Source organism: Bos indicus x Bos taurus, chromosome 4 (genome assembly GCF_003369695.1).
Source record: "Bos indicus x Bos taurus breed Angus x Brahman F1 hybrid chromosome 4, Bos_hybrid_MaternalHap_v2.0, whole genome shotgun sequence".
NCBI lineage: Eukaryota > Metazoa > Chordata > Mammalia > Artiodactyla > Bovidae > Bos > Bos indicus x Bos taurus.
In genome coordinates, this window is record NC_040079.1 from 21,544,847 (window position 1) to 21,567,483 (window position 22,637).

At 44.3% G+C, this 22,637-nt stretch overlaps 1 protein-coding gene across 4 annotated transcripts; it reads right to left on the bottom strand.

Moving 5' to 3' along the window:
• Window positions 1-489: 489 nt before the first annotated feature.
• On the bottom strand, window positions 490-22,498 carry AKR1B10 (aldo-keto reductase family 1 member B10). 4 transcript variants are annotated; one of them, XM_027538954.1, is made up of 10 exons: window positions 22,330-22,498; window positions 20,583-20,750; window positions 16,742-16,858; window positions 15,667-15,744; window positions 7,858-7,980; window positions 7,478-7,584; window positions 7,017-7,098; window positions 6,133-6,216; window positions 4,887-4,951; window positions 490-834 (listed from the first exon to the last, which is right to left on the bottom strand). In XM_027538954.1, the coding sequence occupies exons 1-10, from the start codon at window positions 22,393-22,395 to the stop codon at window positions 792-794; spliced, it is 933 nt and encodes a 310-aa protein (XP_027394755.1). In that variant the 5' UTR covers window positions 22,396-22,498; the 3' UTR covers window positions 490-791. The 4 variants fall into 4 exon arrangements, with proteins under 4 accessions (XP_027394755.1, XP_027394753.1, XP_027394757.1 ...); XM_027538952.1 differs by having other exon boundaries at window positions 4,869-4,951; window positions 22,330-22,497; XM_027538956.1 differs by lacking the exon at window positions 20,583-20,750.
• Between the last annotated feature and the right edge of the window lie 139 nt (window positions 22,499-22,637).

The window sequence follows — 22,637 nt, forward strand, 5'->3', positions numbered from 1 at the left end:
TGGAGAATCCCATGGAAGAGGAGCCTGGTGGGCTACAGTCCATGGGGTCACAAAGAGACCTTTTATTGCACATCCTAAAGTCCTGAATCACAGGGATTTTTTGCTTTTGAATAAGATGACCCAGAGACCAAATTGAAACAGCAGTTCTGGTGGACTGTGCCTCCCCAGAGATTCAAGAATGCTTCTCCCAGTTTTAGGGAAGCCCTAGCCAAAGATCTAAAGGACCTACAGTTATATGAGGGAGCCTTTCTTCAGTATGTAGATGACATTTTGATTGCCAATGAAACCGAAGATCTCCCAGAGCCTTTGAAACCTGGCTCATCCACTTATAACCTGAGTGGCCCTGACGAAGTGCCTTGGCCTCCCCATTCCTGCATTTCATCTTCTGAGAAATGTAAGCATATCTCCCTCTAAGGGGCAGGATTCAGTGAATCACACATACAAAAATCACCCAAATAGTGCTGGCGCATAGTAAACTCTCAATACCTGTTGGTTATTATTATTCTTTATTATTTTCAGTCATCGTATCCTCAAGTTTAGTGGAGTCCCCGTGATCAGATCTAAGAAGCAGAAAAAAACGTGTAAGTGGCTTATCTAAGTCGAATCTCCCCTTTGTACTCTGTTCCTTTGGTTGAACAAATCAGTCCAGATACAGCAACTGCCTAACCCCTGGACTTCAGCAGGGCAGGCTCGGTGTGATTTCAGACAAGCTTGGCTACAACAGGACACTGGTGGAGAGAATTACACTTCAGTAAGATGAAGAAGGAGAATGTGCATTAAGAGATTCAGCTTCAATATTCTGCATAGAAGGGATACTCCTCCAGACTTTTCAGCCTGCAGAGAAAACAGTCGTAAAGGATATGCCAATGTTAAACTCTGGGTTAAACAGCATTCTTCCTCATGGATCCTATGAGCTTTGTGCCCTCTCAGCTTCTCCCCTTCCCCCAAGATTTTATAAGAACCCAAGTCTTCCTCCACCTTCCATCAAACAGATCTGAAGGGTGTGCTAGGAGGGAGGGTGGGAGGACGGTGACCAGGATACCAGAAAGCTTCATGCTGCTGCTGCTGCTGCTGCTGCTAAGTCTTTTTAGTCTTGTCCAACTCTGTGTGACCCCATAGATGGCAGCCCACCAGGCTTCCCCCGTCCCTGGGATTCTCCAGGCAAGAACCCTGGAGTGGGTTGCCATTTCCTTCTCCGATGCATGAAAGTGAAAAGTGAAAGTGCAGTCGCTCAATCATGTCCGACTCTTAGCGACCCCATGGACGGCAGCCCACCAGGCTCCTCCGTCCATGGGGTTTTCCAAGCAAAAGAGTACTGGAGTGGGGTGCCATTGCCTTCTCTGAGAAAGCTTCATAATGGTAGCTAATAATAACCCTGGAAGGAACAACAATAGAATAACTTGGGCTTGTTATGATCACTGAATGAGTTAATGATACATGCACTGGGCTTAGGGTGCCTGGCACATTCTAAGCTAACACTCAAGAGATCTGAGCTGTATTTAATCCTATCATTCCAATTTTGTAAATAAAGAAACCAGCCTGGGAAATTTACCCAAGGTCACAAGTCTAATAACATTAAGTGTTAGAGCTGGGATTTGAACTGGGTGGATTCATTCCTTTTCCTATTTAAAAGGAATAGGAAAAGGAATGAATAGGAAAAGGAGTTCATCAAGGCTGTATATTGTCACCCTGTTTATTTAACTTCTATGCAGAGTACATCATGAGAAACGCTGGACTGGAAGAAACACAAGCTGGAATCAAGATTGCCGGGAGAAATATCAATAACCTCAAATATGCAGATGACACCACCCTTACGGCAGAAAGTGAAGAGGAACTCAAAAGCCTCTTGATGAAAGTGAAAGAGGAGAGTGAAAAAGTTGGCTTACAGCTCAACATTCAGAAAACTAAAATCATGGCATCCGGTCCCATCACTTCATGGAAAATAGATGGGGAAACAGTGGAAACAGTGTCACACTTTATTTTGGGGGGCTCCAAAATCACTGCAGATGGTGACTGCAGCCATGAAATTAAAAGACGCTTACTCCTTGGAAGGAAAGTTATGACCAACCTAGATAGCATATTCAAAAGCAGAGACATTACTTTGCCAACAAAGGTCCGTCTAGTCAAGGCTATGGTTTTTCCTGTGGTCATGTATGGATGTGAGAGTTGGACTGTGAAAAAGGCTGAGCGCCGAAGAATTGGTATTTTTGAACTGTGGTGTTGGAGAAGACTCTTGAGAGTCCCTTGGACTGCAAGGAGATCCAACCAGTCCATTCTGAAGGAGATCAGCCCTGGGATTTCTTTGGAAGGAATGATGCTAAACTCCAGTACTTTGGCCACCTCATGCAAAGAGCTGACTCATTGGAAAAGACTCTGATGCTGGAGGGATTGGGCGCAAGAGGAGAAGGGGACGACAGAGGATGAGATGACTGGATAAAATCACTGACTCGATGGATGTGAGTCTCAGTGAACTCCGGGAGTTGGTGATGGACAGGGAGGCCTGGCGTGCTGCGATTCATGCGGTCACAAAGAGTCGGACACGACTGAGTGATTGATCTGATCTGATCTGATCTGGATTCATTCCTGAGTCCCACCCCTCTAATGCCTCTGGGGGAAAAGCAGTTTCCTCTCCAGGAAGATATTACTTTACTTTTAAAATTTTATTTTATTTAGTTGTTCTGGTCTTCGTTGCGACACATAGGATCTTCAAACTTCATTTTGGGATGTGGAATCTTTAATTGTGGCATGTGGGATTTATTAATAGTTGCCCAACCATGGATAGAACCCAGGCTTCCTGCATTGGGAACATGGAGTCCTAGCCACTGAACTACCAGGGAAGTCCCTCATTTTACTTTTTTTTTGCTGTTTTTACTTTTTTTTTTTTAATTGGAGGATGATTGCTTTACCATGTTGTGTTGGTTTCTGCCATACAACAAGGTGAATCAGTCATAAGTATACATATATCCCCTTCCTCTTGAGCCTCCCTCCCACCTCCCTCATTTTACTTTTGACACTCCTTTTCATTCTAAGTAGCTGCTGCTTGTTGTTCTCCAACAAAAGTAAGGGCTTCCCAGGTGGCGCAGTGGTAAAAAATCCACCTGCCAATGCAGGAGACTCAAGAGACCCGGGTCCAATGCTTGGGTCAAGAAGATCCCCTGGAGTAGGAAACGGCGACTCACTCCAGTATTCTTGCCTGGAGAATTCCATGGACAAAGGAGCCTGGCGGGCTACAGTCCATGGGGTTGCAAAGAGTCAGACACGACTGAGTGACTAACACTTTCACTTTTCACACACTTAGAACTTTACTGGGTATTGTAAACATTTCCCAAGGCAAACTCCTGATTTCTTTCCCCCAAATGGCAATTCCATCTTGTGTGTGATTCAGGCAACACCAGAACCAAAGATCTGGAGCCTCCTTTGAATCCTAATGGCTCAGATCCGATTGGCTCTGCTTTCCCAATGTATTTAGAATAAGATGGTTCTCTCTACTTACCATTACCCAGGTCCAGCCACTGTCGTCTTTTCCCCTGGGTTATCACAACAGTCTCCCTGTAGTCTCTCAATTCAGAAGTCAGAGTGGGGCTTTTAAAGCACAAGCCCCATCATGCCACTCCCTGGCTCAGAATCCTCAACTGGCTTCTCAGCACCCTCAGAGCCCAAACAAAAGGCCTTCCTCACAGTGTCTACCTGGCTCTGCTTGCTCTGAGCCCCTGACACTGCTGACCTCGCCTCTTCTCCCTCTGCTGCTCACTCGCTCTGCTCCAGCCCCACTCGCCATCTTACTCAAGTGCTCTAAACACAATTCCACCTCAGGGCCTTTGCACATGCTGTCCTCACTGCCTAGAATGCTCTTCCCCAGGTATCCACACAGCTCATCCCTCACTTCCTTCAGGTTTCTGCTCAACTGTCACCGATCAGCAAAGCTTCCTCTAACTCCCCCTATTGTAAGGGATCACTCCCCCACCACTCTCCAGTCCCTATTCCCTTACTACCCTACTTGATTTTTCTGCATAGCCTTTATTGCAGTCTGATATATATATATATGTGTGTGTGTGTGTGTGTATATATATATATATATATACACATATATATAAAGAGAGAGCTTATTTCTGTATTCTCTCAATAGAAAATAGAGAAGTTAGATAGAACAGGGAATGGAATGGAGTAGAGAAGGTAGACAATGTCTTCCTACAATTCACTTTCTTTGTCAGTTGTAGGATTCACACTTACTCAACATATTCATTTGTGAGTTTGTTTCTGCACTCCCTTACTAGAATGTAAGACTGTGAAGGCAGGAACTTTGTCTAGATGATATCCCAAGCACTAGAGAGTGCCTGGCACATAGTAAATGCTCAATAAATACTTAGTGGATGAAAGGGTGAATGACTGCCTCTGCCTTCTACCTATTGACAACATGTTCTCTCTTAAGATTCCACTTCGACATCCAGGAGTTCCAACAATATGCAGCAGTTAAGGATATGTCTACCCTGGTGCCTCAGATAGTAAAGAATCTGCCTGCAATGCAGGAGACCTGGGCTCAGTCCCTAGGTCGGAAAGATCCCCAGCAGGAAGGCATGGCAACCCACTCCAGTATTCTTGCCTGGAGGATCCCCATGGGCAGAGGAGCCTGGTGGGCTGCAGCCTGTGGGGTCACAAAGGGTCAGATGCAACTGAGTGACTGAGCACACATGCCCACTCTTTTCTCCCAATGAGTCTAGATATTCCAGTTTTGATTTTCAACACCGCCAGAAAATGGCATTTGAAATAAAAGTAGTTCCGGTTGTCTTTCAATCCTTCTAGCTAAACTTCTACCAGTTGAGACAGACTCCTGGCAATCCTCCTAATTAACTCAGCCCGGCGCCACTCACGAGTTAAAGGTGTAGTACCGCCAGTTTCTGTCGAGGCTGAGTAGGGTCGCCATCTCCTCCTTGCTCAGTTTAAAGTCAAAGACCTGGAAAAGTGAGAGTTCCAGAACATCATCAGCAAGCCAGTGCAATTTGAGATCTCCAGCCACACTAGCAGGGAGCAAGCTCACATCCACAGCAGTAACTAGCCAAGGGAGTTTCTCCCCTTATGTCCACCAGACACGAATGGCTCTAAATTGGGTGCTACACAGAGACTGCCTGTTTCTGAGGTTTTGTGTTCCAAAGCCTGTAAGCCTCCTTGCCTTACAGGCTCTGAACTGCACAGTGCGCATGCCCCCGATGGACACGTGGGTTCCTCCAGGAAGGCAGGTCTTCTAGTACGATCTATACCTCTCCTGCTGCTGGGAGGCAGAGGCTTAGGCAGGACAGTCTGCTGTTGTGTGTGGCCCACAACATAACTGCTTAGGGACAGCCAAGACCTTCTCGGTCAGTGGTGAGAGGTACAGCTGTGCTCAGACCTGACAGGACATCACCGGCTGCTCCCCTAGCCCACCCTTGGTCATGGGTCATTCATCTCAGCCCTGAGGTCAGCTCCCTGGCCTGAGAGATGGCAAGGTGGTGAGAAGGTGGTGGAAGCCCACAGAAAACACAGGGACAGCATGAGAGACCTGGTGACGGAGTCTCTCCCATCCCCTCCTCCACTGAGAAAACCAGTTTGCTCCTTGGAAGAAAAGCTATGATCAACATAGACAGCATATTAAAAAGCAGAGACACTACTTTTCTGACAAAGGTCCATCTAGTCAAAGCTATGGTTTTTCCAGTAGTCATGTATGGATGTGAGAGTTGGACTATAAACAAAGCTGAGCACCGAAGAATTGATGCTTTTGAACTGTGGTGTTGGAGAAGACTCTTGAGAGTCTCTTGGACTGCAAGGAAATCAAACCAGTCAATCCTAAAGGAAATCAGTCCTGAATATTTACTGGAAGGACTGATGCTGAAGCTGAAACTCCAATACTTTGGCCACCTAATGTGAAGAACTGACTCATTTGAAAAGACCCTGATACTGGGAAAAATTGAAGGCAGGAGAAGAAGGGAATGACAGAGGATGAGATGGTTGGATGGCATCACTGACTCGATGGACAGGAGTCTGAGCAAGCTCCGGGAGTTGGTGAAGGACAGGGAAGCCTGGTGTGCTGCAGTCCATGGGGTTGCAAACAGTTGGACACGACGGAGCCACTGAACTGAACTGAACCAGCCAGAACCTTACCTGAAAGTTCTCAGCGATGCGTGCGAGCGTCACAGACTTGGGAATTACAATCACGTGCCTCTGGATATGGAACCGGATCAGAACCTGTGCAGAAGGGGACTTCTCATTTACACTCATCTGCAACGACCACTCCCTCTACTTTTTCAGAAAATGAAACATCTCTGCCATTCACTATGTCTTTATTAAGTTACAATAGCTAATATACACTGAGCACTTTATAGCTATCAGGTAACTTCTCAGTCCTCTGCTCAATCTCTCCCTTAATCCTCACAACAACCCTGTCTTCTTCCTTTTTAAAAAATAAAGTGACCTGGGATAGTGTTTGGGATCGTGAGGCTGATAAGTAGCGGACCTGGGATCTGAACCCAAGAGTTTTGGCTGCAAAGCCATGTTCTTATTCTTGGTCCTCCAGTCTCAACAGAACTTGTTAGAGGCCATCCCTGTTTCAGTGATAACCATGCTATTTCCTGGAGGTCCAAACAAACAGACTTTCAAGGAAAGGCCTTAGAGGGCTTCCTCTTGTTTGCTTTCCCTTCAAGGAGTAAAATGGGTGCTTTCCCAATGGTCCAGTGGTTAGGAATCCTCCTTGCCTTGCCAGGAATACTGGTTCGATCCCTGATCTGGGAAGATCCCACATGCCTCAGAGCAACTGAGCCCATGCACCACAACTACTGAAGCCTGCAGCAAGAGAAGCCACTGCAGTGAGAAGCCCATGCATGGCAACAGAGAGTGGCCCCCACTCACCCCAACTAGAGAAATCCCTCTCGCAGCAATGGAGACCCGGCATAGCCCCCAAAATAAAATAAATACAGGAGTTAAATGAAGACAATATTAAGAATCACACAAGACTAGTTTGTGGCAGGTTAAGAAACTACACATTATACTTGGGCTGTGGATTTTTTGTGCTTTGCAGCAATCTCATTAATCTTGGGATCGTCCAGTAGAGAAGGGTCCTCTGGTTTAGCCCTAGGGAGAGAAAGATGGTTGGTGTGCATAATCACCATGGCTACCATATATAGATGAATATTACTCCAGTGATGGGCCCAAGGCTGATCTCAGTCTTCCTCATGCGGTAGATAAGGCAAAAGGATTTGAAAGCTTCATGTCTTACCCATGGGTCCACCCATGGGTTCTGAAGCCTCAGGAATTTTTGCAAAGGCTGGTCCAGTGCTGGGTGGCTAAACTGGAGTATTCCCAAAGGGTTGCCATTTTTGTTTTTTTTTTTTTTCTTTAAGTTCCCATATTTTCCCCACTGTTTGAGTATGCCAGGCACATTGCCTTACACGCATTTTTCTTTCTGATGGCTTTCTTAAAAGAATGTCGAGAGAAAGATCAGATGCCTTACCCAGATCTATTTGGACAGCCTAGCGGGCTGTAAGCCGTGACACTGATGCCCTTGGACTGACAGTACTGGATCAATTTCTCCTGCGTGAGATATGGGTGACACTCAATCTGTAAAAGCAAGAATTCTCATCACTGGGAAAATCCACCTGCTCTTTGAGCTGCTCATAGGGAGTTCTACACAGAGAAAAAGGTCTATCAGCAAAGGCCAAATCCTGGCCCCTGCTAGGCTGGCTAAACCAGACCCCAAGACCCTTCTCCCATGACCCACAAAGTATGTGATGCCTGACCTTCAAGATGAGACTTAGTGCAAATCATTGAACTTGCCTCCAGACATCTAAGAAATAATAGAGCAGAACCCTTACCCTTTACTAAACAATTTACCTGGTTAATCACTGGTTTGTATTTCAGTCCAGGTTTGTTCAAGAGTCTCTCGATCTGAAAGTGGTTGAAGTTGGAGATCCCAATGTTTTTCACCAGCCCCTCGTCCACCAGCTCCTCCATGGCCTGTCATAGAAAGGGACAACTTCGGCCACTGCCAGAGGGACCCTAGTTTGGCTTAGTCCTCTCTGGGACAGGAATATGTGTGTGGATTAGCAGAACTAATAAAAAGAATTTGACTTCTAACATAAACCCACAGAGATAAGAGAACAGACTCTGCATGATTACAAAAGGCCATGACATTTTTGTACCTAGTTTTATGTTTCTGGATATGTTCCAGTGTCTCCTGGTTTATAGTCCGTGGGAACTTGAATAGAATCTGTATCCTGCTGTTGTGTGAAAATTGCATAAATCTTAATTACATCGAATTGGTTGATAGTGCTTTTCAGATCTACTATAGCCTTCTACTTTTCTGACTATTCATTCTATTAATTTTTGAGAGCTTGTAATTGACATTCCAACTAAAAATCTTAATTTATCTACTAAAAAGATAATTGTAATATATGGTGGAGCTATATGTAATCTTGTTCTGTATTTTCCAACTCTCCTGTAAATGTGTTATCATACGTCCATAATTTAAAAAATAAGAAAGAAGGGGGGAAAAGGAATTTTCCATCCAGCCCATGAGTAGAGAGGAAAGTAGGAGCAAAGCCTCTGAGGCGAGGACAAGCATGAGGTGACCGGGGGACAGTCGAGCCAGTGGTTCTCAAACGTGGCTGCAATTCGGAATCACCTGACAGCTTTAAAACATACTGATGCCTAGACGGAGAACCACTAGACCATACAGGTATGACCTAAATCAAATCCCTTATGATTATACAGGCGAAGTGAGAAATAGAGTTAAGGGCCTAGATCTGATAGATAGAGTGCCTGATGAACTATGGAATGAGGTTCGTGACATTGTGCAGGAGACAGGGATCAAGACCATCCCCATGGAAAAGAAATGCAAAAAAGCAAAATGGCTGTCTGGGGAGGCCTTACAAATAGCTGTGTAAAGAAGAGAAGTGAAAAGCAAAGGAGAAAAGGAAAGATAAAAGCATCTGAATGCAGAGTTCCAAAGAATAGCAAGGAGAGATAAGAAAGCCTTCCTCAGTGATCAATGCAAAGAAATAGAGGAAAACAACAGAAAGGGAAAGACTAGAGATCTCTTCAAGAAAATCAGAGATATCAAGGGAACATTTCATGCAAAGATGGGCTCGATAAAGGACAGAAATGGTATGGACCTAACAGAAGCAGAAGATATTAAGAAGAGGTGGCAAGAATACACAGAAGAACTGTACAAAAAAGATCTTCACGACCCAGATAATCACGATGGTGTGATCACTGACCTAGAGCCAGACATCCTGGAATGTGAAATCAAGTGGGCCTTAGAAAGCATCACTACGAACAAACCTAGTGGAGGTGATGGAATTCCAGTTGAGCTATTTCAAATCCTGAAAGATGATGCTGTGAAAGTGCTGCACTCAATATGCCAGCAAATTTGGAAAAGTCAGCAGTGGCCACAGGACTGGAAAAGGTCAGTTTTCATTCCAATCCCAAAGAAAGGCAATGCCAAAAAATGCTCAAACTACCGCACAATTGCATTCATCTCACACGCTAGTAAAGTAATGCTCAAAATTCTCCAAGCCAGGCTTCAGCAATACGTGAACCGTGAACTTCCTGATGTTCAAGCTGATTTTAGAAAAGGCAGAGGAACCAGAGATCAAATTGCCAACATCCACTGGATCATGGAAAAAGCAAGAGAGTTCCAGAAAAACATCTATTTCTGCTTTATTGACTATGCCAAAGCCTTTGACTGTGTGGATCACAATAAACTGTGGAAAATTCTGAAAAAGGTGGGAATACCAGACCAACTGATCTGCCTTTTGAGAAATCTATATGCAGATCAGGAAGCAACAGTTAGAACTGGACATGGAACAACAGACTGGTTCCAAATTGGAAAAGGAGTACATCAAGGCTATATATTTTCACCCTGCTTATTTAACTTATATGCAGAGTACATCATGAGAAACTCTGGGCTGGAAGAAACACAAGCTGGAATCAAGATTGCCGGGAGAAATATCAGTAACCTCAGATATGCAGATGACACCACCCTTATGGCAGAAAGTGAAGAGGAACTCAAAAGCCTCTTGCTGAAAGTGAAAGAGGAGAGTGAAAAAGTTGGCTTAAAGCTCAACATTCAGAAAACGAAGATCATGGCATCCGGTCCCGTCACTTGATGGGAAATAGATGGGGAAACAGTGGAAACAGTGTCAGACTTTATTTTGGGGGGCTCCAAAATCACTGCAGATGGTGATTGCAGCCATGAAATGAAAAGACGCTTACTCCTTGAAAGGAAAGTTATGACCAACCTAGATAGCATATTCAAAAGCAGAGACATTACTTTGCCAACAAGGGTTCATCTAGTCAGGGCTATGGTTTTTCCTGTGGTCACGTATGGATGTGAGAGTTGGACTGTGAAGAAGGCTGAGCGCTGGAGAATTGATGCCTTTGACCTGTGGTGTTGGAGAAGACTCTTGAGAGTCCCTTGGACTGCAAGGACATCCAACCAGTCCATTCTGAAGGATATCAGCCCTGGGATTTCTTTGGAAGGACTGATTATAAAGCTGAAACTCCAGTACTTTGGCCGCCTCATGCGAAGAATTGACTCATTGGAAAAGACTCTGATGCTAGGAGGGATTGGGGGCAGGAGGAGAAGGGCATGACAGAGGATGAGATGGCTGGATGGCATCACTGACTCAATGGACGTGAGTCTGGGTGAACTCCGGGTGTTGGTGATGGACAGGGAGGCCTGGCGTGCTGCGATTCATGGAGTTGCAAGGAGTTGGACATGACTGAGCGACTGAACTAAACTGAACTGATGCCTAGACTCTTCTCTGGTGGTCCAATGGTTGAGAATCCGCCTCCCAGTGCAGGGAGCACGGGTTGGATCCCTGGTCCAGGAAGATATCACATGCTGCATGTGGAGCAACTAAGCCCGTGCACCACAACTACTGAGCCCGTGCACCTGGAGCCCATGTCCCAGGAGAGAAGCAGCGAGAAGCTGGTGCACTGCAACTAGAGAGTAGCCCGTGCTCTCCATAACTAGGGGAAGCCCAAGGGCAACTATGAAGACCCAGGGCAGCCAAAAATAAATAGTTAAAAATACATGTGTGTATATATATATACACATGCCCAGATTCTACCCTTAGAGTTTCTTACCAAATTTGTGTAACATGTGGCCTCAGCACTGGGATCGTTAAAACTCCCCAGGTGATTTTAATGCATAGAGAGAACCACTAGGGTAGCTGATGTAGTCTTTAAATTGGACAAATAAAATTTAGAACTGATGAGATTGCAAAGTCCCCAAGCCGCCTGAGTTGGGCCATGAAGCAGTGTAACTGTTTCTGTGTACTGTGGGGCAGGTACAGGTGGGTGCATGATACATCTTGACGTTGTTCCACTCTTTTTCTCCCATCTGCTTCAGGGTGTTCAAGAAGGTTTCTGTTGAACTGGTTATGGGTCCACATAAACGTTGATTGCTTCAGTCCTGCCTTTTCTTCCTAGATGCTTTGAACCTGATCATCAAAATCTTTCATTTAGTAATCATTCTCAAATCCATTCTAAGGATACAGCAATGTGAAAATCAGGGTACTTTTTGCAGAGAACAATGATATAGTTATCACAATGAAAACAATATATTAAGTATTCATTAAGAATGAGGGCAACATCATTTAAAAGTGGACATTTAATTTCCAAATACATGGAGTTTTAAAAGTACCTTTGATACTACTTTCTCGTTTAAATGCTTTCTTCCCTGCACTCGCCCTCTGTGTTCTTTCTGTCTTCTAACCTTATTGAGGCTTTCAATGGATAAGTCAAAGAGCTCTCTCCTGGTAAATGTCACACTGCACTTGAAAATATGTGGGTTATATTCACATATCTTGATTTCTAACATAAATCCACAGTGATGAAGAGAACAGACTCTGTATGATTTCAATACATTTAGACCATAAAACTTTTGCAACTTGTTTTATATCCCTGGATGTGTTCCAGTGTCTCCCAGTTGATAGTCTATGAGAACTTGAATTCGTATCGTATTGTTGTGTGAAAATTCTGTAAATCTTAATTATGTTGAATTGGTTCATGGTACTTTTCAGGTCTACTATTTCCTTCTACTTTTCTGTCTATTCATTCTATTAATTTTTGAGAGTTTGATATTGAAACTCCAACTAAAAATCTCAATTTATCTACTTAAAAACATCATAACATTTAGTGGAACTATATGTAACTTTGTCTTGTGTTTTCCAAGTCTCATGTAAATGTGTTCTCATAATTTCATAACTTAAAAAAAAAGAAATAGAAAATAAGAATAAGGTCAAAACTTTTGTGGAAACAACACTAGAGGTGTCTCAGACTCCATATCTCACAAAGAATAATCCCTAAGATATTTCAGAGGTCTTGTTTTACCAAGGTAATGTATATGACAGAGCCCTCTTGTCAAATTTAATGCAAAAGCTTAGTCTATTGAAATCGTAGGCTCTGTGGTAGGTCTTATCATAACTTCCATTCTCAGGAATAAAACATTCACTGAATTGAGTCCATGCACATAAAACATTCAATTCAGTTCAGTCGCTCAGTCACGTCCAACTCTTTGCAACCCAATGGACTGTAGCACACCAGGCTTCCCTGTCCATAACCAACTCCCGAGCTTGCTCAAACTCATGTACATCAAGTTGGTGATGCCATCCAACCATCTCATCCTCTGTTGTCCCCTTCTCCTCCTGCCTTCAATCTTTCCCAGCATCAGGGTCTTTTCTGATGAGTCAGTTCTTTGCAATAGGTGGCCAAAGTATTGAAGCATCAGCTTCAGCATCAGTCCTTCCAATGAATATTCAGGATTGATTTCCCACCATTAGATGGTTCATTAAATCTTCCTCCTGAAATATTTCTCTCACAGGAGGTTGTTTGTGGTAGGAAAATAAACATGTTGACTTTTTAAAAAACTAGCTAAGTACCAGAATTCACCTTTCTCTTTATGGGTACTCTTTTGGCACTAGCAGAAAGAAAGTAGTATATTTTCTTGAAAATTCAGGCTTCATAAATTTGTTTTATTGAGTATATCAAACAAGTGTTTAAGATTATGTAGTTGGATAAAGACTTGTGTGGTCGTTAGGTTAAACAGAATATGTAAATCTAAGAAAAACAGCATTTTTAAACTTGAAGTTTGAACCCACCTTCATGTATGTGGGCTCAACCAGCTTTTGGCTTGTACAGCAGTGATGTTCTGTCACATTTACTATGTGTTTATACTTAATTATATGCTCAAGATAGCAGAATGTTTGACAGAATGAAGCCTTCATAAGATTTTCCCAAGAGAACTTGATTTACGTGTGTATATATATATATATATATATACACACACATACACACACACACATATATCCCTGGAGGAGGGCATGGCAACCCACTTCAGTATCCTTGCCTGGAGAATCTCATGGACAGAGGAGCCTGGTGGGCTGCAGACCATAGGGTCGAAAAGAGTCAGACACAACCGAAGCAACTGTGTGTGTGTGTGTGTGTGTGTGTGTGTGTATACGCTCTTGCTCATGAGATATTGCCAATGGCTTATTATTTAGAATGGCTTTTAATCACATAATCACTGCTCTTTTATTATTGCTAACTTTTAAATGTCTTTCTGTTATTTTTTGATGAATTTATTTTTATTTTTGGTCACACTGGGTCTTCATTGCTGCACGAGGGCTTGCTCCAGTTGTGGTGAACAGGGGCTGCTCTTTTTTGCAGAGCACGGGCTCTAGGGTGCATGGGCTTCAGTAGTTCCTGCTGAGTACAATCTAGAGTACAGTCTCATTATTGCGGTGCACCGGCTTAGTTCCTCCCAGGCACAGGGAATCTTCCTAGATCAGGGATGAAATCCATGTCCCCTGCATTGGCAGGCAGATTCTTTACCACTGAGTCACCCAGGAAGCTTTATATTATTAGTATCTATTGGAAGATCTTTCTTTTAAAAAGCACAAGAAACTGAGGTTTGGAGGAGTTAAATAACATGCACTAAATTTGGAAAACTCAGCAGTGGCCACAGGACTGGAAAAGGTCAGTTTTCATTCCAATCCCAAAGAAAGGCAATGACAAAGAATGCTCAGACTACCGCACAATTGCACTCATCTCACACACTAGTAAAGTAATGCTCAAAATTCTCCAAGCCAGGCTTCAGCAATACGTGAACCGTAAACTTCCAGATGTTCAAGCTGGTTTTAGAAAAGGCAGAGGAACCAGAGATCAAATTGCCAACATCCGCTGGATCATGGAAAAAGCAAGAGAGTTCCAGAAAAACATCTATTTCTGCTTTCTTGACTATGCCAAAGCCTTTGACTGTGTGGATCACAATAAACTGTGGAAAATTCTTCAAGAGATGGGAATACCAGACCACCTGACCTGCCTCCTGAGAAACCTATATGCAGGTCAGAAAGCAACAGTTAGAACTGGACATGGAACAACAGACTAGTTCCAAATAGGAAAAGGAGTTCGTCAAGGCTGTATATTGTCACCCTGCTTATTTAATTTCTATGCAGAGTACATCATGAGAAACGCTGGGCTGGAAAAAGCACAGGCTGGAATCAAGATTGCTGGGAAAAATATCAATAACCTCAGATATGCAGATGATACCACCCTTATGGCAGAAAGTGAAGAGGAACTAAAAAGCCTCTTGATGAAAGTGAAAGAAGAGGAGAGTGAAAAAGTTGGCTTAAAGCTCAACATTCAGAAAACTAAGCTCATGGCATATGGTCCCATCACTTCATGGCAAATAGATGGGGAAACAGGGGAAACAGTGTCAGACTTTATTTTGGGGGGCTCCAAAATCACTGCAGATGGTGACGGCAGCCATGAAATTAAAAGATGCTTACTCCTTGGAAGGAAAGTGATGACCAACCTAGATAGCATATTCAAAAGCAGAGACATTACTTTGCCAACAAAGGTCCGTCTAGTCAAGGCTATTGTTTTTCCTGTGGTCATGTATGGACGTGAGAGTTGGACTGTGAAGAAAGCTGAGCACCGAAGAATTGATGCTTGTGAACTGTGGTGTTGGAGAAGACTCTTGAGAGTCCCTTGGACTGCAAGGAGATCCAACCAGTCCGTTCTAAAGGAGATCAGTCCTAGGTATTAATTGGAAGGACTGATGGTGAAACTGATAGTCCAATACTTTGGCCACCTCATGCGAAGAGTTGACTCATTGGAAAAGACTCTGATGCTGGGAGGGATTGGGGGCAGGAGGAGAAGGGCATGACAGAGGATGAGATGGCTGGATGGCATCAGTGACTCGATGGACATGAGTTTGAGTGAACTCCAGGAGTTGGTGATGGACAGGGAGGCCTGGCATGCTGCGATTCATGGGGTCGCAAAGAGTTGGACATGACTGAGCGACTGAACTGAACTGAACTGACTGAAGTTATTTTAATCAATACCTGCAATCCCAGGGCAACACTGTTTCAAACCCTGGTTTAAGAATAAACTGGGTATCCTCTGAAGTCAGGCATGTTGTATTCCCAGTCTCCTTTGAGGATTTGGTCTTAGTTTTCAAAAATATAAGAAGTGTCAGGTGAACCCCAAAAGTCTAAGGTGATTAGGAAGGAGAAAATCATGATGAGGTAAAACCTCATTGAGCACCTGGGCTCCTTCACACTGGTATAGACCCTTGTAGATGACTGAAGGCAAGTTTTCACTCTAGCCCACTGAGAATAAGACGGAACCTACCTCCCAAGTGTCTAAGAATGTTGCTTTACTGATGATGGTATTGCCTTTATCATCTTTGGGAACAAGGTCCTCCCCAGGCTGTAAATGCAAAACAAGAAGCTTAGTGCAGTGTGCATCTGAACACTTGATTCTGTCAAGTGAGGTTTCAGGATCCTGACTCATCCTAAACACCCACATCTGCATACCATTTTTTTTTTCTGAGCTCCACAGTATAAATTTCAAGAAGCTGAATTGAAATAAAATCTCTAGATCAATCTGCTAGAGTATAAAACATAAGTTCTTATATTTTAGAAATTACTGGACTTTTTTTTCTTCTTCTTTTGGCCATGCCACACGGCTTCTGAGATCTTAGTTTCCTAATCAGGGATTGAACCCATGCCCTTGGCATGAAAGCATGGAGTCCTGACCATTGGACCCTCAAGGAATTCCCAGAAATTGCTGGACTGATTTTAAAATCTATCATAAAATCATTCCAGAAGCCACCATTAGCCCCGGGGACATGGACTTCTCACAAACAGTTGGGGACAAAGTTCAATTTCATGAGGTGAGAGAGCTGGGAATTCATGTCCCTCAGGCTCTCTGGTAGGAGCAGAGTCCTATTTCCTCACTGAGCACTGCCTACCTTTCAGCACGATCATACTTGGGCTCTTCTCCAAAACGCCATTCCCAGTGCATCAGTTAATGAGAGGATTGAACCCTGAAACAGCATTATGTAAGAGCTGCCCTGGGAGGAGAGCCCTTGGCATGGAATCAGGACCAAAGCAGAGTGGCAGTTGCAGCTTGCCTGGGCTGCTAGAAATCATGGTTTTCTCAAATGTAACAGAGAAAGCCAAGATGTGGGGTCACCTCCACACTGGTCCATGGACTTGGACTCCTTTTCAGGCCAGTGTCTTTCTGCTCCACCGTCTCATCCTGAAAACTTTCCTGTGGAGTCCTGAAGTGCAAGGCCTCTTGCTTCAGCTCCCCTTGGTCCCCAGCCTCCAGCCCCCAACCCTCCCCTCCCCACTCCTGACACAGCTGCTATCTTCCAACACGTGCCCAGGAACCAGAGATTGGGACGGGGAGGAACTTCAACCTGTAAAGCCTGTGGAAAGTGAATGAGGTAGAGGTCCAGATAGTCCAGTCTCAGATCCTTGAGGGTCTTCTGACAGGATTCCCTCACTAGATGCTTCTCCATGAAGGTGGGCCACAACTGCAGAGAGCAGAGCAGGGAGAAATCAGCAATGGACAGAGAAGGGGCTACCTTTCTCTGCTTTCCCTGCTTTTTGACCCTCAGCTTGAGCTAACCCCAGGGGCAGGCCATTTACAGCACAGCTGGTTAAGATGTATCATCCAGGGATGCAAGGTCACCAGGTCACTCTGGAAGTCACTGACATCTCAAGTGTCAAGGGCAAGTTATCTTTTTGACTCACCTGGTATTCTATGTATTTGTTACATCAGGTACCATATTTGGGCACAGACTCAGTGTTTGTTTACAGGCGCTATTCTCTTCCTCAGCAGTAGGGTTTCTGAAGTCGTGGATTGTGGCCAGGATTTAAGTTCCTAAGCCTTTGGGAACAGGTGGTCCTCTACTGCTCTCCTATGTCTCTGAGCCCATGGGCCACCAATAATAACTCTACAAGGAATTTATCCAGACACAACCAGTGGGGTCTATTTGTCCCACTAGATACATGCACTTTCCAAGTACCTGTAACTAGTCCCTTTTAGTAAATTGGGTATAATGCATATTCAGTGATTCTCAACCCTCTCTCACCCCACCCCTCCCTCTTTTTATAACATTCTGTAACTTGCCTTTTACTAGCCTGAACTGAAGCGAAATTCATATATGACAATAAGTATGTCCCACCATTTTCCACAGTACCTGCCAGCTGAGAACCTCTGGCCTACAACCACTGAGACCAGAGTGCTGAAAGGTGGAGCTTCAGGATCCAATTGTAGCCTTAGCTCTTGGCTGCCAGGGGGAAGATGGAGCCCACCAATAGGGAACAGAGATGCTAAAGACACCACCCTGGCTCAATGGAGACTACTCCTCTGGGGGGAACCCACTCGAGAAGGGTGGGTAGCATCAGCATCAGTGCACGACACTGGATGATAATGTGGATGTTTGCGTCCAGGGATGTTATAAAGGCAGTGATGAAGACAGCTGGGGGAAATGACCTGAATTGTTCTTGTTGTTCAGTCACTCGGTCATGTCCAACTCTTTGTGACCCCATGGACCCAGAATGCCAGGCTTCCCTGTCCTTCACTGTCTCCCTGAGTTTGCTCCATTGAGTCAGGGATGCCATTCAACCATCTCATCCTCTGTAACCCTTTCTCCTCCTGCCCTCAATCTTTCCCAGCATTAGGGTCTTTTCCAATGGGTCAGATCTTTGCATCATGGCCAAAGTACTGGAGCTTCAGCTTCAGCCTCAGTCCTTCCAACGAATATTCAGGGTTGAATTCCTTTAGCATTGAATAGTTCGATCTCCTTGCTGTCCAAGGGACACTAAAAAGTCTTCTCCAGCACCACAATTTAAAGCATCAATTCTTCAGTCCTCAACCTTCTTTATAGTCCAACTGTCACATCCGTACATGACTACTGAAAAAACCATGGCTTTGATTATATGAACCTTTGTTGGCAAAGTGATATCTCTGCTTTTTAATATTCCGCCTAGGGTTGTCATAGCTTTCCTTCCAAAGAGCAAGTGTCTTTTAATTTCATGGCTGCAGTCACTGTCCATAGTGATTTTGGAGCTCAAGAAAATAAAGTCTGCCACTGTTTCCATTTTTTTCTTCATCTACTTGTCATGAAGTGATGGGACTAGATGCCATGATCTTTGTTTTTTGAATGTTGAGTTTTAAGCAAGCTTTTTCACTCTCCTCTTTCACTTTCATCAAGAGGCTTTTTAGTTTCTCTTCTCTTTCTGCCATTAGGGCTGTATCATCTACATATCTGAGGCTGTTGGTATTTCTCTTGGCAATTTTGATTCCAGCTTGTGATTCATCCAGTCTGGCATTTCACATGATGTACTCTGCATATAAGTTAAACAAGCAGGGTGACAATATACAACCTTATCATACTCCTCTCCCAATTTTGAAACAGTCCTTTGTTCCATGTCTGGTTTTAACTGTTGCTTCTTGACCTGCATACAGTTTTCTCAGGAGGCAGGTAAGGTGGTCTGGCATTCCCATCTCTTTAATAATTTTCCACTGTTTGTTGTGGTCCACACAGTCAAAGGCTTCAGTGTAGTCAATAAAGCAGAAGTATATATATATATTTGGAATCCCCTTGCTTTTTCTATGACCCAACAGTTGTTGGCAATTTGGTCTCTGGTTCCTCTGCCTTTTCTAAATCTAGCTTGCACATCTAGAAGTTCTCAGGTCACATACTGTTGAAGACTAGCTTGAAGGATTTTGAGCATTGTCCTGCTAGCATGTGAAATGAGCACAATTATATAGTAGCTTGAGCAATCTTTGGCATTGCCTTTCTTTGGGATTGGAATGAAAACTGACCTTTGCCAGTTTTGTGGCCACTGCTGACTTTTCCAAATTTGCTGGCATATTGAGTGCAGCACTTTAACAGTATCATCTTCTAGGATTTGAAATAGCTAAGCTGCAATTCCATCACCCCCACTAGCTTGTTTGTAGTAATTCTTCATAAGGTCCGCTTGACTTTGCATTCCAGGATGCCTGCCTGGCTCTAGGTGAGTGATCACACCATCATGGTTATCTGGGTCATTAAGATCATTTTTGTATAGTTCTGTGTATTCTTGCCATTTCTTCTTAATTGCTCCTGCTTCTGTTAGTTCCTTGCCATTTCTGTTCTTTATTGTGCCCATCTTTGCTTGAAATGTTCCCTTGGTATCTCCTCCTTTTTGAAGGTCTCCAGTAGCCCTACCTACAAAGGTTCGTCTAGTCAAAGCTGTGGTTTTACCAGTGGTCATGTATGGATGTGAGAGTTGGACTATGAAGAAAGCTGAGCACCGAAGAATTGATGCTTTTGAACTGTGGTGTTGGAGAAGGCTCTTGAGAGTCTCTTGGACTGCAAGGAGATCCAGCCAGTCCCTCCTAAAGGATATCAGTCCTGAATATTCATTGGAAGGACTGATACTGAAGCTGAAACTTTGGCCACCTGATGCGAAGAACTGACTCCTTGGAAAAAACCCTGATGCTAGGAAAGATTGAAGGAGGGAGGAGAAGGGGATGACAGAGGATGAGATGGTTGGATGGCATCACTGACTCAATAGACAGAAGTCTGAGCAAGCTCTGGGAGTTGGTGAAGGACAGGGAAGCCTAGCGTGCTGTAGTCCCTGGGGTCGCAAAGAGTTGGACACAACTAAGCTAAACTGAGCTGAGTAGCCCTACCATAGAGCATGTAAACTCCAGGACTGAGTTGCCCCAGGCCAAACAACTAATAGGAAGGGAGCACAGTCCACCCACAGCAGATAACTGGATTAAAGATTAACTGAGCATGTCCCTGCCCACCTGAACAAGACCCAGATTTCCCCACAGCCAGTCCCTCCCATAATGAAGCTTGCCTCTTAACCTCATCCAGAAGCAAAAACTATAATCCCAAAGCCTCCAGAATGAAAACCACAATCACAGAAAGCTAACCAAAGTGATCACATGGATCACAGCCTTGTGTAACAAAGCCATGCTGTGCAGGGCCACCCAAGATGGATGGGTCATAGTGGAGAGTTCTGAGCCAACAGGGATGCGCCATATAGTGAGATGAATTATATATATTTGTGCTAGGGTCACTGAGACTCTAGATAGTAAATGTGATCCACTAGAGCAGGGAATGGCAAACCACTTCAGTATTCTTGCCTCCAGAACCCCTCGAACAGTACGGAAAGACAGAATTCTGGGTGCTGACTAGATCCAACACTTCTGCCTGCTTTGAAGTGCAGTCTTCCCACCAGGTGAGCCCTGGGTACCTTGCTCACTATGAAGAGTTCTTCCCGCTTCACAGCCTTCTCTTGGATCTTCTCTTGGATGGCTTCCCCCACCTCATGCTCATTCTCGTAGGCATAAGCACAGTCCAAGTGGCGATATCCTATGTCAATGGCCCCCTTCACAGCCTCTCTGACTTCTCCTAGGCCAGACTGGAAGGAAAAAGAAAAAACCATCTCCCCAGACCACCTTCAACAGACTGTCTTACTCAGCCAACTTCTCCAAACCAAGATTTCCCTGAGATCCCTTTTTCTAGGGGATACCTGGGAAGAAAGCATGCTTTGGAAAACTTTTCAAAAGAGAAGGAAGAAAAGTGAATTAACTTTATGATTAGAGCATCATGTCCCATCCTAGCTCAAGCCTATTCCCTTCTGATTCAGGTTCATGCTCCAGCCCAGAAATGTCTCCGGGTATACAGAAGTGAAGTGAAGTGAAGTCACTCAATCATGTCCGACTCTCTGCAACCCTATGGACTGTAGCTTACCAGGCTCCTCCATCCATGGGATTTTCCAGGCAAGAGTACTTGAGTGGGTTGCCATTTCCTTCTCCAGGGGATCTTCCCAACCCAGGGATCAAACCCAGGTCTCCCGCATTGCAGTCAGACACTTTACCATCTGAGCCACCAGGGAAGTCAAGGTACGTAAAAGAGACTGAAAACTTTTTCTAATGACCAGGCTACACACTGGATTTTGAAATAAACTAAAGGAATTTCCAGAGAGAAAGTAGTTATTACCTCATAAATTCAGGCTTATCTCATGCTAGGTGTGTGATCTGAGAAGATTGCTTAATTTCTCTAAACCTTGTCTGCAAAATGGGAATAATGACGAGAGAATCTGCCTCGTGAAGCTATTGCTGCTTCCCAGGTGATGCTAATGGTAAAGAATCCGCCTGCCCATGCAGGGGATGTAAGAGATGAGAGTTCGATTTCTGGATCAAGAAGATCCCCTGGAGAAGGGCATGGCAACCCACTCCAGTGTTCTTGCCTGGAGAACCCCATGGACAGAGGAGCCTGGTGGGCTATAGTCCATAGGGTCACAAAGAGTTGGACAAGACTGAAGTGATTTAGCACGCACTTGCACGAATATACATGAGGTGATTGTGGTAAGTGCCATAGTGAGTGTCAAATTTGAAGTACAGCACCAGGCATACACCTAAGAGTCAGTAGATAAAAGACATTATATAATTATTGTTTCAGAAAAGGAGAAATAGAAAACCTTGTAAAAATGGAATGTCTCCCCTCACTCGAAGGCAGAAAGTTTTTCTTTCTTCGAAGAAAAGAGAGAAGGAAAGAGAGAGAGGGAGGGGGGAAGGAAGGGAGGAAGAAAAAAGAGAGAAGGAAGGAAGGAAGGGCATTAAAAATACCACATTCTGTCTAATCTAGCCAAGCCAAAGAATGAAAGAAAAAGAAACATTTACGACTGATCAACCTATCCTTTCTTCTGGTGGGCTACAGTCCATGGGGTCACAAAGAGTCAGACACAACTGAGCAACTAACACTTCCACTTAAACCGCTTAAAACTTGATACTTGCTAAGAAAGCTCTCACCACTGCTAGAAAAAGTCAGTCTTGGAGCACTACCGCTGAATCAGCCCTCAGAAAGCAACTCAGTCCTGCCTCCAGCGCCCAATATTTACTTCCCCAAAACCCTTGCCTCTGGGCTTTCCCTCAGGACAGGAGGAAATGCCCAAAGGCCCTCAAGGGAAGAAGGTGTCCACATATGTGCACACTTACTTTCCAGGTGCCCAGGCCCAAGATGGGCACCTTAGCCTTGGTACTGAGCTCCACAAAGGAGACCATGGTGCGTGCAGAAACAGCCCCGAGGGAGCCAGTTAGAGGTCTTCTGCCCCACTGAAATGTGCTGGCTGCAGAGGAAGCACCCTGCCCTGGCACGAGCAGGAAAGTCCTTTCATCCTTTCATAAGATTCAAGTTAATGAACATCAAACACTGTTACCTCGAGAAAGTTCTCCCTGATAAAAAAAATGCATGAATTATTTTATAAGAGTGAAATTTTATCAACAAATTAAAATAATGCACATGG

What these genes read in the sequence shown, in the direction of transcription:
- AKR1B10 (XM_027538952.1), bottom strand. Translation starts at nt 22,395, where the DNA reads ATGGTCTCCTTTGTGGAGCTCAGTACCAAGGCTAAGGTGCCCATCTTG. An exon ending in AACTCTTCATAGTGAGCAAG is followed by an intron (nt 16,859 to 20,582) that starts GTACCCAGGGCT and finishes TGCTCTCTGCAG; the next exon opens with TTGTGGCCCACCTTCATGGA. An exon ending in GGCTGTCCAAATAGATCTGG is followed by an intron (nt 7,099 to 7,477) that starts GTAAGGCATCTG and finishes TTCTCTCCCTAG; the next exon opens with GGCTAAACCAGAGGACCCTT.